The sequence below is a fragment of the Schistocerca gregaria genome, chromosome 1 (genome assembly GCF_023897955.1).
Source record: "Schistocerca gregaria isolate iqSchGreg1 chromosome 1, iqSchGreg1.2, whole genome shotgun sequence".
Taxonomy (NCBI): Eukaryota; Metazoa; Arthropoda; class Insecta; order Orthoptera; family Acrididae; genus Schistocerca; species Schistocerca gregaria.
The window spans coordinates 980677487-980693233 of NC_064920.1; the positions used below are offsets into that span (position 1 = coordinate 980677487).

Below are 15747 nucleotides of genomic sequence, written 5' to 3' on the forward strand. Positions count from 1 at the left end.
CAACTAGTTGTCATGCGTGTTGGTTTGCAATAAAATGAAAACGACAAGGGTCAATGCATTCTGATAGCCAAGATGGTGCCATTCAGGCAGATGGAGGAATTTCCAGGATGATGTTCACATGGGTTAAAATGGAGTTCCTGGTCTGTCTGCCTTTGTCTTTCACCCAATTAGAATAAAGGAGCCTACTGTCAAATTATTTGCATTCCTTTGTTCATTTACAGCACCATGTGAGTGATCTGTACCTTCAGCAAGCCAGTGTAGCACACTATCACCTCTGATTTGCATAATAAAGCTGGATGAATATTCCACATATATTAGAGTATTTTGTGGTCCTCCATTTCACCTTATGCAATGAGCAGGTTTGGAGTGCCATTGGCTGAGGTGTGTGTGCCTCAGACTCAGCTCTGACTAATTCCCTTGAACTGTGGTCAGACAGAGTGCTTATGGAAGAGGCCAGCATCCCATGGACTCCAAATCATGACAAATAGCTGCTATCATCAGAGCGAAAAGCAGTGGCACACAATTTTCGGTGTATCTGTACCTAATTACGAATTATTTAGGGGTAAAGTAGATGACTCAGCAGAAGCACTGCACTGTCAATAGGCTGCCCCCCCCCCCCCTCCCCCCAAACACACACACAAAAAGCACATGCCTCTCTCCCTACATTGTGTTCAGTCAGCTATCAGCCCTTCACTCTTTATGAGTAAAGAGATGGCAGTCAACTGAGCATAATGTAGGGGGATTTTCGTGCAAATTTGAGTGAGTGTGTGGTTTTTGAGTGAATGTTTTTCCTGCAGCTAGAAAAAGGAAGTGCATCCTGAAAGCTAGCCAAGTTCTGTACCTTTTGTCTGTGTGCCTATAGACAATGCAACACTTCTGCCTTTCAGTGAGTCATCTCCTTTATTCATAAATAATTCATATATGGTTACTCTGCAACGTACAGTTAAGTGTTTGGCAGAGGTTTCACAGGATAATTTTCAGACTATTTCTCAGCTGTTCAATTCTCAAACAGCAACTGGCAAAAGTGAACACCTAAATCTCAGCTGTTCCAGTCTCAAATAGCAACAGACAAATGTGAACACCTCAATCTTTCTTTGTGAGCTCATTTTTCTCTTATTTTATCATGAAGGTTGTTACCTCCTATGTAGGTGGCAGTCACAAAAATGTTTTGGCATTTGAGGGAGAAAGTTGGCGAGTATAATTCTGAGAAATGATCTTGCCGCAACAAGAAACACCTTTGATTCAGTTGCTAACATCCCAACTCATTTATCACATTGGTGTCACTTTCTCCTCTGTTTTATAATAATACAAAATGAGTTGTTCTTTTTTTAAATTTATCTTAAGTTCAATTGCTCATGAGTGTATACAGTGACCAATGATGGTTCCATTGTTCCATCATACTTTCTTAAAATGTTACTTCAATTTTTGATTATGTCTCCCTCATTGAGAATAATATCTGAGTTATGCTTGAGAAATCTTCAGTCAAATTTCATGCCTAGTCCAATAACCTACTGCCCCATTCTGAGAAAAATAATAGGGTACGTAATAGGAGGGAACTGCATGAAGGATTTTCCTCCAAAGAATGTTGATGAAAAAGAGAAAGTAAGTTAGTTACTTTCGTATTCCACAAATAATCTGTACAACAAATCGTAATGAAGGGGAATGAGTCATTTTACATTCTATAACACATCATGTATGTATGGCTACTAGTTGACCATTTACAAGTCAGATGTGAATTTGACAAAATCAAATGGAAACCCCAGGATGGAATATCAACAATACGGGTCGGCGGAGAGAAGAGTGCTATCTGGTGGAGTGTGCACAGACTAGATGGAGGCATGACGACTACCACCAGGTGCAGTGTCAGGAGGCTGTGGGGCAGGGAGCCAGGAGAGAGAGTGAAGAGGGGGGTGAAAAAGGAGAGGAGAGGAGCAGGGAAGGGGAAAGAGGGTGGATGAGTTTGCAAGGGGTGTCATGTAGTGAGTGTTAGGGGATATGGACAGGGATCACGGGGGGCAGGAAACTGTTTGGTGGAGGGTGTTGGGTTGTAGTTTACCATAGTTTCAGATAGGGATAGTTTTGGGAGTGGATAATGTATGCTGCAATTACTGCACAGCTTTTTATATTGGTATGAGTACAAACCAGCTGTCCACCATGATGCTTTTTATATTCATATGAAATACAAACTAGCTGTCCACAAGAATGAACAGGCCATGAGCAAATGAGACCACCCCGTGGGACAACATGCAGTGAATATAACATGTCTGATTTCCACGAGCTGCTTTTCTGAACGTCACAGATGGCCGTTATCCTTATAACACATTCTCCACACCCAAAACTATCCCAGCCTCATCCTATGGGAACCTACTGTCCTCACACTCTCCACCCAACAGTTTCCACCCCCTCTGTTCTCTCACGCTCACTGTGTGCTGTCCCCTGCCAATTCACCCACCTGTCTTTCCCCTTCGCTGCTTCTCTTCTTTTCTGCTGCCCATTCTCCTCCACCCCAGACTCCCTGCCCCACAGCCTACCGATGCACCGATGCACCGATGCTGCACCTTGTGGCAGTCCTGTCATACCTCCATCTATTCCCTGCACTCCCAGTCTGTGCTCTTCTCTGCCCCAACTCTAGCCTGCTACTAGTTGACCATTTACAAGTCAGATGTGAATTTGACAAAATCAAATGGAAACCCCAGGATGGAATATCAACAATACGGGTCGGCGGAGAGAAGAGTGCTATCTGGTGGAGTGTGCACAGACTAGATGGAGGCATGACGACTACCACCAGGTGCAGTGTCAGGAGGCTGTGGGGCAGGGAGCCAGGAGAGAGAGTGAAGAGGGGGGTGAAAAAGGAGAGGAGAGGAGCAGGGAAGGGGAAAGAGGGTGGATGAGTTTGCAAGGGGTGTCATGTAGTGAGTGTTAGGGGATATGGACAGGGATCACGGGGGGCAGGAAACTGTTTGGTGGAGGGTGTTGGGTTGTAGTTTACCATAGTTTCAGATAGGGATAGTTTTGGGAGTGGATAATGTATGCTGCAATTACTGCACAGCTTTTTATATTGGTATGAGTACAAACCAGCTGTCCACCATGATGCTTTTTATATTCATATGAATACAAACTAGCTGTCCACAAGAATGAACAGGCCATGAGCAAATGAGACCACCCCGTGGGACAACATGCAGTGAATATAACATGTCTGATTTCCACGAGCTGCTTTTCTGAACGTCACAGATGGCCGTTATCCTTATAACACATTCTCCACACCCAAAACTATCCCAGCCTCATCCTATGGGAACCTACTGTCCTCACACTCTCCACCCAACAGTTTCCACCCCCTCTGTTCTCTCACGCTCACTGTGTGCTGTCCCCTGCCAATTCACCCACCTGTCTTTCCCCTTCGCTGCTTCTCTTCTTTTCTGCTGCCCATTCTCCTCCACCCCAGACTCCCTGCCCCACAGCCTACCGATGCACCGATGCACCACCTTGTGGCAGTCCTGTCATACCTCCATCTATTCCCTGCACTCCCAGTCTGTGCTCTTCTCTGCCCCAACTCTAGCCTGCTATCCCTTCCCCACCGCCTTCAGACTGCTAGTTCCATTTCACGTGACAGCTGCATTCCAGTCCAAATTGCTGTGTGTGTGTGTGTGTGTGTGTGTGTGTGTGTGTGTGTGTGCCCTCTGCACAAGGTTTTGGATCTTTATGCTGAGTAGCAACCTGTGCTTTTCCTTTCATTGTTTAGATGTGAATTAGTAATTCCTACCCAACACCCTTTGCAGATTACATACACATACAGGTGGAGGTAGACATTCCTCTATAGAGTAGGAGTGGCCAAGGAGAATCTTTCTCATTTTTGTTTTAAAATTTAGCTTTGTCAGACATTTTAGTTCCTTTGGTATGAGACTAAAAAATTGGTGCAGTATTGTGCAACCCTTCTTATGTCAAAGTCAACCTTAATGTGAAATAGTGGATATCTTTTATTTTTCTGTTCATATGGTAATTAGGAATATCATTATTCCTTTGAACTTTTGTGGGTCATTTACAACAAAATGCCCGAGGGAATGCATATATGATGAAGCAGTAGTCAAAATGCCTTACTCCTTAAACATGTCTACAATATGATTGTGTGTGAGCAACACATATTGTTCTTACAGCATGTTTTTGAGCAATGAAAACATGAGGACATTGAGCCTGCATCACAGCTATGTATTCCCTCCATGTCAACAGAAATTGCAAGGGATTTCTGACAGTCTTTCAGGGAATGATTGTGATGGCTGGCACAGAAAGTGGGTCACATTCACGTACCTACAGGCAACAAAGTGGTGTGCCATGGTGTTGGTAGATATCTACAAGTAGTGAGACTCATCAGCCCAGGAGACCTATTCCATGCTTCTAACATCCATTAGTAGTGTTCTTGTACTACTCAGATAACGTGTGGTATCTGGAGGTATACGTGTGGGACAGTGGCCTCTGCACCTATGATAAGGTGGGTCTGGGTGGTATGGCTGCTCACTGTGTGTGTGTGTGTGTGTGTGTGTGTGTGTGTGTGTGTGTGTGTGTGTGTGTGTGTGTGTGTGCGCGCGCGCGCGCGCGCGCGCGCCGCGCGCGCGCGCACTCTCTTTTTGACTTTACGGGCACTCAATGGCAAAATTATCAGCACTCTGACAGATTTTAAAATAAATTAATGTGAATATAATCATTAAAATTATAGCACTCAGTGAAGATGGGACCTACAAAATGACACTTGCACTCACTCCCACCCTCACTCACATTTATTCACACATTCACTCTATCTCCCATGTCTTACAACAACAGAGAAAGGGTGCAAGTTTCTGTAACAGGGATTAAAACACAAGTGAAATGACAAAGGAGCTAAAACAACAGAGCACATAAAGGTGACCAGCTGACCATTTACGAAAACATATGTGAGCCAATCACCCTGTCAACCCATTAAAACTATCTCCCTAAAATCTTGGGAAAAATAGAGGGCAGGTCTGTTGGCAAATCTGCCTCTACCCTCTGGTCTGAAAATAAAACACACACCAATAAAATGTGACACACGGTGATTTGTGTGCCACAAGCACCACACACTGGAGCAAGAAGCCATGCATCATAAGACTGTGTTCTACGTGAACATATGCACAAGTAAGAAGGACCTAATCCCATCGACATATTGGTACATCATGGTGCTGTCACTTCTAGCAAGACTCTGCATTTCAATAGCAAGGCTTTAACATGTAGGGTGACGGCACACCAGTCTAACTTAGGGTCACGATATCCCTCCTTGGCTGATACATCCACCCTTTCATTCCCTGTGACACCCATGTGCCCTGGCAACCAGCAGAAAGACACCTTCTTCTGCAGCTTTGTAGATGGAGGAGGGCATCCTGAATATTTTTGACAACTGATGGGTACAAGAATTGCAGAGAATGAACGGCACTCAGAAAATCAAAACAGACAAGGGAATTAGAACTCAAATCCTGTCTCATCTGCTCCAGTGCCCACATTGAAGACAGTAAAGTCTTGAGGTAGACCTAGAGGAAATGAACAGGGAAAACAACAGAGTAACCAATGGAGTCCCCCTGTTTTGTTCCATCTGTAAAGACAGCTGCAAAGGGTGCACAATTAAAATGCCCTTAAGTAATGAACTAAAAACATATGCAGGAGTGCAACACACCCCGTGCTGCACTAAATCTAAAATAACTTTGGCCCTCTACAGTAATAAGAATGCAGGCAGTTTAAACCCTGGATTTTACGTAGATACCAAATGGCCTTGTTGCCCATGGACAATTGAAGAAAAGATGTTCTGGAGGCAGATGAGCAACAGCGTGGTATGCAGGTGAATTTGGAGATGTGAGGAACTTAAAAGCCTGATGCATCATGAGGAGTTGGCTTCAGAGTAGGTGGTGCTTCACCAGTTTCAGCGCAGATACTGGGTATGGGGCTGGTCCTATGAGCACCTGTGGCCAGCCTAATTACCTCGTGATGGAGAGTGTCAATGATCTTCAGATAAGAAGGCCTCACCGATCTGTACATTGTGCCCCCATAGTCCAGCCCGAACACAACAAAGCCCTATAAAATTGGAGCAGACGTGCCCTGTCCCCTCCTCAAGACCTGTAGCTAAAGGCCATTTATGATATTCAGTGCCTGCAGGTTTCTGGCTTTCATGTCTCTCAGGTTTGGCAACCATGAATACTTGCAGAAAAAATGAGGACTACAAATCTGACTGAGTCTTTAAAAAGGAGAGTGGTCTCCTTCACATGCAAGGCAGTAAGTTAAAAATATGGTGATAACAGTTAAAATAAATGTGCATGTCCACACCCACAACCCCCCCCCCTCTCTCTATCTCTCTCTCTCTCTCTTGCAAAAAAAAAAAACGGAAACCTCTATTTGCAGCCCATTCTTCTAATCTCCGCATTGTAAGTCGCAACTGGCCAGTTGCTATTGCAACACTGGAGAAGGAACAGAAAACAGCAAAATTGTCTACAAATAAGGAGCTTTGTACAGAAATCTTTACTGTAGACATGACACTGTTTCTAGCTTTGACAAAGAGAGTAACACGTAAAAGCCTGCCCTGAGGGAAACCATTTTCCTGCTCAAAACAGTCTGACAGTGTGTCACTTTACTCTGGTTATGGCAATATTCCCCATGGAACTACTCGCAGTCGACCATGACACAGTGGTGTTTGAAATATGTAGGAACCTTGGTAATAGAACTTCGTGCAGTAAGTGCCCATGGTCTGAGCTACGTACTGATATAACACATCTTGTCCATCTTGCACTCCACTTTCAAAGTAAAGGCCTGCACACTGGCTAAAAACTTCACGTCATATCACACCACACCACACCACAGCCTGAATTATCCCGTTCACTGCTGCAATAGGAGGGTTCTACATCAAATAGTGTAGCTACCTCTAATTCAATTTCTCATTAGCATGTATAATACACACTGAGAATTATTGAAAAATAACCTCAATATTCAGTTTCTAAACTAATAGAATGTCAACTGTATATTCTACGGGAGTGCAACAAAAGTTTAACTGTGAGGGTGACTATAAATTACGTGACTGGATTCTATGTGGTTATCTTTGTGTCAGGCTGTCTGAATAGGCATGCTACTGTGGAAGTCAATAGTATTAACATGCTGATACGTTAGACATTAGATACATGTACACATAACTTTCTCTGCTTGTCAACAACTGTTTGTTAAAGGTATATGACAAAGTGATTCCAGAAAAAAACATCGACAGTCATCCGACGGATACGTTTATTTGACTGGACGGTTAAAGGGTGGAAACGCAAAAATTATTCAGATCGGTCACCAGAAACTCTACTTTGAAATGGAATGTAACATTGACGTTACGTATCACAATTAAGATTATATTCAACAGTTTATGGATACGCAGGTCTTCACCGAGTAGTATATTTTCTATCAGATAGCCAAATGATAAAATGACATAGCAATGACATTCCGATTCTAAACAACCGCTACATCGTACGTAGGTTTAACATTAACCGATAGATGTCAGCAGCGAAGACGCATTGTGCTCTCTTTCGGCAATTTTGAATACTACGCCCATACGGAGCCATTTTATAAGAAATAACTAATTACGCAGTATGTTAATTGTCAACTAAGAAATTGTAAAGGCCACATATGCGATCTTGATGATCCGACGACTTTTTCCAACATATGGAAGCTAAACGTGCAAATTCGAGTACTTTGTTGCATTCGCGCCATTGAGCCGAAATGGAGGAGGATCGAACATCGGAAACTGTCGTGCTCCCGGACATGTCCGAACCTCTTACGAATGAATCCGAGGAACATGGTGTTCTAACTTCGGATGCTCATCAGGCAGTGGCTCCAGTATCAGTTCCAGTTGCCTCGGTACCTGTTTCATTGCCTGTTGGCTCTTTAATTGGTGTCGCAAGTTCGGGGACGTTCAATGTTATCACTCCTGACCAGCTGGTATGTACATCTTATTCTGCAGTTCACTCTATATTGCACACTCAGGTGCGTCCGAATTTGTCGTCTGCTGTGACTTTAATTAGACAGCATTGTACTTGTTGACAAAATACTTCAGTATACGATGCGTCTTTAACAACCGCGTCAGCTTCGTAATATTTACTGTGCAAGGGGGAAATATTTGCTTTAGACTATTTTGTAGATGGTCACAGCAGTTCGAGAATTTCGGGAGGTAGTGTACGAGTTACACGATGAAGAAATATATGCAAGGACAAATGCGAAATATACGCTGTTAATCCTCAAAACAAATAAGTGACGTAGAAGTAATGGTTATGTTTGACGCGTCTAGCCGTGTTGCTGCGGCGTCGTACATTTCAGAATCTTACTTGTAATTTAAGACTGTGCTAATAATTTACGTGCCTGTTGTATGTCATTATTGCTGATTAGAGACTTCCGCTATTTCAGCTGGCCGGTTCAACACAGTTCAAACCTCATGTGCTGTGTGTGGATAACAGTTTCATATGTGATACGCGGCAAGAAAAGGATGCTGACTCCATTAGAACCTGGGTAAGATCACAGGTATGTGCATGAAACTTGGTGGCGAAGGTTCACTCCTTATTTAGTTTGCTATCTTTCCTGGTGTTTGAAACAGTTTTGCATGAAATTGGTTCAGTGGAAGTTGGCCTTTAATTTATCCTGCCTATATACTTCTTATATGCTCATATTTGCTGGAAACTATGTTGAGGCCCAGGTCTAAGTTGCATTTCTTATTTTCTTTTGTAAAGAACTGTCTGACATTAAGTTTAGGGAGCTGGCATAGCCACCAGAGTCTTCCCCATACATCCCTTCTAGTGATGGGAGAGAAATGAGGAGCAGTCAAGTGTCTTTGGAGCCTTGTGCTAAAGACTTTTTTTACTGATATTGTTCATTGAGGCTGTTGAATTTAGTTTGTTCCTGTCATTAACATTTGATTCTCCATAAATTTTCTAACAAATATTTAATACATTGTAAACTATATTGCTGCTGCAGATTTTCTCACACACTTCAGAATTAACAGTATTGCAAGTTTAATCAGTGATGACAACACACAATATATAATTGAGATTTTAAACTTCTCTACTACTCGGGTTTCTCTTTAGTGTAGTGAACAGAGCAGAGAATGGTGAAAGGACTAGCTAGAGTCTGTTGAGTCACAGGGGCAGCCACATAAAATGTGGAAGGTTGTTATCCATCAATGGAGTGTAATTGACTAACAGCTATAGAGGTGAATAAGACCAAACACAAATGGAAATAACATTTCATAGTTAGCTTTACATTTATCCATTCATTATGTATGAAATATAACTTGTTCAAACGAAGGCCAACAGAAGACCAGAGTCACTGTATCTACATCTTCCTCTATTCTCTGCAAACTATTGTGAAGTGCATGGCATAGGGTAGATCCTATTGACTACTTAGTAGTCACTACTATTGAACATTGAGGAGACTAATTGAAATCGCATGAAATCAGCAGAAGGAATAACTTCTGGGTTCCAAAGTGCTATCAGTATTCCATTTGGCACAGTGACTGTGCCTCAGAATAGGGCATAGTGATAAAGCAGCTCCTCATATGCCACACATTTCTCTAGTCAGTGCTAAGCAACACTTGTGATGGTATTAGTGACCCCACTGGACAGTGGATGCATGCAAAAAGTGATTTTAGTGATGAGTCAGGCTATGCTCTTGCCAATCCCATTGAATGGTTTGACTTTGAGTACCTGGAGAACATTATGTGCCATCATATGTAGTGCCAATGGAGAAGGGGGTCTTAACATGGAATGTTTTTCATGGTTGCTGCACTTATGAAAACACTAAATCCAGACAGATGTGAATGTAGATGATCAGTTCAAAGATAGAGGATCAGAGTGACAATGCATTGTCGTTAAGTAGCACCTGTGAGGCTGATTTGTGGACAATAACATTCTTGAAATTGATTGAATGACCAAGGTCCTGATCTGGACCCGATGGAATACCTTTAGGGTGAGTTATAACACAGACTTCACTCCAGACCCTACCTTTTCTGGTTATGGTTCTTGATGAAGAATGGATTGCTGTTCCTGCTAGGTAACATCTTGACAACCGGTGATAAATACATGTTGCCTCATTATTTTCAAGCCATTCATTAGTTCTTTTAACAGCTCTATCCCTTCCTCTATCATGTGGACCAAACTCGGGCAGCTCTCTGGGACCAAGATCCATTCCCCATTTTCCGGCCTGACAGCAGACGATGTTATTGTGGACCCTATTCAGATCTCCAACACATTAGGCCACCATTTTGTTGATGTTCTGAGCTTTTCCCACTTTAACTCTGCCGTCCTCCATTGGAAACTAATGGAGGAGGCTCAGGCGATACCCTTCTCTTCTCCAATGCTGCCTTCTACAATGCTGCCTATACTATGAGGGAGCTAGATCATGTTCTCAGTTCATCCCGATCCTCTGCCCCACAGCCAGACACCATCCGCATTCAGATGTTGCAGCGCCTTTCTCTTGTGGGCAAGCACTTTCTGCTTAACACGTACAACTGCGTCTGGGCAAAGGGTACATTTTGCATGATGCCACTGTCATACTCATACCTAAGCCCGTTAAGGACAGAAACCTTCCTTCTAGGTACTGCCACATCCCTGTTACTAGTCTTGCAATTTACTGACGAATGCACAGTGTAGATTTACTGTGTGGTGTTCTGCAGTTGACCATGTAGTTATTTTGTCCACCCATGTCATTAATGAGTTTCTGTGGCAATCCCAGACTGGCAGTGTTTTTGATTTGGAGAAGGCCCAAAACAGCTGCTGGAGAACTTATCCTCCGCACTCTTTACCTGTGGGGCTTCCATGGCTGCCTGCCCATTTCCTTCAGGCATTTTTAAGATAGTTTTCAAGGTGTGTGGGTGTTCTGCCTTGTCGGACACCTTTATCCAGGAAAATGGTGTGCCTAAGGGTTCCGCCCTGAGTGTCTTCCTCTGTGCTATCACCATTAACCCTGTAACGGCCTATCTCCCGCTGGGCATCTCCGGCTCTTTTTGTTGAAGATTTTGCTATCTATTACAGTTTACTATGGAGCTGTCTCACTGAGCGGTGTCTTCAGCGATGTCTTGGTCGTCTTTACTCCTGGCGCATCGACAATGGCTTCAGATTTTCCACGACAAAACCATCTGTCTGAATTCCTGGTGATGCACGTGGTTTCTCCCACTACGTTTACATCTTGAGCCTGTTGCTCTTCTGTTTGTTGAAACTACAATATTCCTTGGGCTCATGCTCGATAGGAAACACTCTTGATCCTCCCATGTGTCTTACCAGGCAGCCCGCTGTATGCTGTTCCTCAATGTCCTATACGGCCTCAATGGTACTTCCTTGGTTGCCGATTGAACCACCCTTCTCCATTTGTATCAGTTCCTTGTCTATTCGAAACTCGACTACAGGTGCTTTGTTTGTGTCTGCATACCCATCCCTCTTATGCTGTCTCAACACTATCCATCATTATGGCAGCCATTTGGCTACGGGCACCTTTTCACACTAGCCCGATTGAGAGTCTGTGTGCTGAAGCTGCTGAAGTACCCCTGTACTACTGCTGTCACTTTCTCCTCAGCATATATGCACGATGAAACTTCCTTGCAGATTAAAACTGCGTGCCCGACGGAGACTCAAACTCGGGACCTGTCCTGAGTTCAAGTCTCGGTCCAGCACACAGTTTTAATCGGCCAGGAAGTTTCATATCAGTGCATACTCCGTTGCACAGTGAAAATCTCATTCTATATGCATGCTGTTTGTCTGCCATGCGTGGCCACCCATCCTATGCCTCCTCCTTTGATGATTCCTTTGATTATCAGTATGGGGCATGTCCCTCTTCTGTTACCTCCTGGAGTCTGCTTTCGGCACTTGCTACGACTGCTTAACTTCACACTACCTGCAACTTCCCTGGTGAGTGTTAACCCTTCACCACCTTGGCTTCGTGTGAAGCAGCCCCTGTTAACATTGGCCTTCATTCGTTCCCTAAGGACACTACTCCAGTCTTGGTCTATTGCCTTCATTTTCGCGACCTTTGCATGGAAAGTCGTGATAGTACCTTTGTATATACTGATGACTTTCTGACAGATTGTGGGTCAGGTGTGCTTTCATCATTGGCACCCGTGTCTTTCAATATCGGCCTCTGGCACACTAATCAGTATTTACAGCTGAGCTCTTCACCTTATATCAAACCAGTAAATCCGGCGACACAGCCTTTTCAATTGTGTCCTCTGCTCAGACTCACTCAGTGTCCTTCAAAGTCCATTTGTGCTGTACACTGCCCATACCTTAGTGCAGTGGGTCCAGGAAAACTGTCACTTGGTCACTCTTGATGGAGCCAGTGTGATGTTTCTATGGGTTCCTGGTCATGTATGTCTGCTAGGAAACAAGGCTGATGACACTGGCAAGGCTGTAGTCCTCTTAACTTGGCCTGGGAGTACCTATATTCCCTCTGATGATATGTTTTGCTGTCTATCAGGAGGTGGTGTCCCTTTGGCATTGCCAGTGGTCTTCCCTTCACGGGAATAAGCTCCGGCTTATTAAGCCTCCCAGCGGCTTGGATGACCTCATTTCGGCCCTCCTGCTAGAGGTCATTTCAACTAGGCTGCGTATTGGGCACTGCCTTTTTACACATTGTCATTTGCCAAGTGGCACTACCCCATCACTTCGTACACTTTGTGCCCAAGTTTTAACTGTCAACCACTTTGTGATGGAATGCCTATTTTTTAACTGCTTACATCCCACTTGGGTTTGCCATCTGATTTATTGGCTGTTTTAGCAAATGACCTGCAAAGGCCATTTAATTTTTAATTTTGGACCTCTGTTTCTGTTTGGTGTCTCTTTAGCCCTTTTTCCACATGTCTGTTTTCAGTTGTCTTCTATTATGTCAATTGGGACTGACATATAGTCATTTTTAACTTCTCTGTCTGCGTGTTCTATAGTTTGGACTTGGGCGCGTATGTCCCCAGTTGTTTTTTGTGCCTTAAAGCAAAACAAAACCAAAACCAAACAAGAGTGCTTGTGGTGGGCCACATCAAACCAGTCAGAAGACTGATAATACAAGAACAAAAAATTCCACGAATCATTCTGTTCCATCTTATTTGATTGTTCTTGAAACCCTGGCAGTCACAACTACAGTTATTTATTCTCCTTTTTTTTTTTTTTTTAAATTGCTTGCTAAGTAATGAGATGAGACACCAGTTCAAACGGGAAAAGAAGAAAATGGATTGAAACTTCCTGGCAGATTAAAACTGTGTGCCCGACCGAGACTCGAACTTGGTGCCTTTGCCTTTCGCGGGCAAGTGCTCTACCATCTGAGCTACCGAAGCAAGACTCACGCCCGGTACTTACAGCTTTACTTCTGCCAGTATCTTGTTTCCTACCTTAGGAGTAAAGCTGTGAGTACTGGGCGCGAGTCTTGCTTCGGTAGCTCAGATGGTAGAGCACTTGCCCGCGAAAGGCAAAGGCCCCGAGTTCGAGTCTCGGTCAGGCACACAGTTTTAATCTGCCAGGAAGTTTCATATCAGCGCACACTCCGCTGCAGAGTGAAAATCTCATTCTGGAAGAAAATGTATTTCCAGGTATCTATAATTTATAGATTTTCTTCATATTTTGTGTCTTCCACAGCAGTGTGCTATGCAGTGCTGACATGTAGTATAGAATTCTTTTTCTGTAGGTATGTTTGTTGCTTGACTTTTACCTTTTTAAGTATAGCATTACAATGTAGTAGACCATTTCTGAAAATAGGGTACTTATTATATTGATTTTGTTTTAAAATTAACAGAAATTTTATTCAAAGTATTAGTATTGTGTATTGCTTAAATCTACTGAATATTTGCTGAGAAAGGCATTCAATTTCAGAATGGCGAGCTTAAAGCAGCGCACATTGTTATTCAGAGTGATCCTGTGGTTGATGAACAACAAACTCCTACAACACAGGCTAATGGATTGGCAATGCGAGAGATGCCTCAAACATCCTGGACGGAATCTGCTAATATGCCTATTCTTCCTGTTAGGTGTAAGGTAAGTCTTTGTGATATGTAATGGTTGATAAACATCATGTTTTTCTCCCTCTTGTTTGAGCAGTGGCTAATTTCAACAGATTGTTAAAGCTTCATTCCTTCCTTCTTGAAATATGCAAATTTCATAATGTTCTTTTATTGCTTTGAGGTGAAACTGTGTTAAATCTTCATCAACTAAAATTCGAAGGAATCCACAATTGTCAGAGGTAATGCCGACTATCATGAACAAAAGTAAAAGTGGTCATGTGCATGTAATAGCTATGAAACAACTATTTTATTATTTATTTATTTATTTATTTATCTTTTGCATCATCATCAATATATGTTTAAACTTGCTAGAGATAATTGCATGTTATCAGTCAAAAATAATTTTTGTACTCGTGGAATTAGTTTTTATGAGAGATATGCAATCATCTCCAAGTTGAGTCAGATCTGAAAATGATCTAAACATTTGGTGTCTGAAAACTTCAGTTACCAGTGTCTGAAACCACCACTGCCACAGTTCAGTCCATTGATTAGAAAATATGGGAATGATTATTCGCCTGTGTCCAGTGATGAGAGTATGAGTAATAAAATTGACATCATAATGTTATCCTCATCTTCTCTCAGCCAAATTTGCTAGATTTACATGCTTATTGCAATAAATCCTTCAAAAGGTGTATGCAGTTCGAATCAGAATGATGAAATATGTTCAGTAAAAATTATTTCCTTGGAATATCTCCAACTTGCGGGACATATAAGTAACTTACAAATAAGTCAATGAAAAAGATTATTAGGAGTCAGTAAAGTTGTAAAATTTGTTTTAAATTGGTACCATCTGAACTCCTGATTTTCTAGTGTTTCCCATTAGTGGTGCTACATGGGGAAAAAAATTATCTGGTTTGCCTCATTTCTCATAGCATCTATGTCCACCAGAATTTGCATTTGCAGCAGAAAGTGAGTTCATGAATTAAAGGATGAGAAAAATGTATGATTGTTGAGAGTGCAGTTAAAATTATTTTTTTTCTGGGATTTACTTAAATAACTTATAGAGCACATTTGCTGCCATCATTATTCGTGCTCAGTTGTCTTTAGTTATTTTTCAGTTTAATAACACCAAGTAATAAGTCTTTAACATTTTGTGAGTATTATTTAAGGATGAGAAATTGAAAATTTAACAGGTAATGGGCCTAGGTATTTTATTACAAATTCCATTTTAAAACAATCCATCTTCCTCTTTGATGTTAGCCACGTCAACTGAATTGCCGGTCCTAGAGTTCTATTTTTGGTAACTTAGCACTTCGGTTAGCCATTTTGTGACTATGGTTTCCACAACAATGCTATGTTAAGTTGAATAAGCTCCCTGAAGCTCCTTGGTTTTTAAGGGCATTTATCAAATCTTTTTTCTGAATACTGTTGAGTCTGAAATGCTGTAGGGGGTGGTATATCTTCATATTTGCTTTTCCCGACAGCTCCATTCAACTTACTCATCATCAAATAGCTTATTTTTCAGGAAGCTGAGTTTCAAGTCTTTCATTGGCATTTCGATTGCAGTGACCACTACATTGTCTTTTGCAGGTATTTTTGAAAGTACGAGGGTCATTCCGAAAGCAATGCTGCCTATTTTTGTTTATCGAAACTAAAGGAGCTACATAAACCACAACGGTGCAGCAAAATATTTCAACTACAGACTGTCATTGTTCTACATGTTCACCACCATTTGTTATGCACTTCTGCCTATGATAAAC

General features: G+C 42.3%; 1 protein-coding gene across 2 annotated transcripts in view; it reads left to right on the forward strand.

The window, feature by feature from the left end:
- Positions 1-7097: 7097 nt before the first annotated feature.
- LOC126277637 (deformed epidermal autoregulatory factor 1) overlaps positions 7098-15747 on the forward strand; it is a 47323-nt gene continuing 38673 nt past the window's right edge. Inside the window, exons 1-3 of one of the 2 annotated variants that reach the window (XM_049977374.1) lie at positions 7098-7962; positions 8425-8538; positions 13860-14021. In XM_049977374.1, the coding sequence (XP_049833331.1) occupies positions 7744-7962; positions 8425-8538; positions 13860-14021 (495 nt within the window). In that variant the 5' untranslated portion in view covers positions 7098-7743. The remainder of the gene's footprint in view (positions 7963-8424; positions 8539-13859; positions 14022-15747) is intronic. The other variant, XM_049977375.1, reaches the window with a different exon arrangement.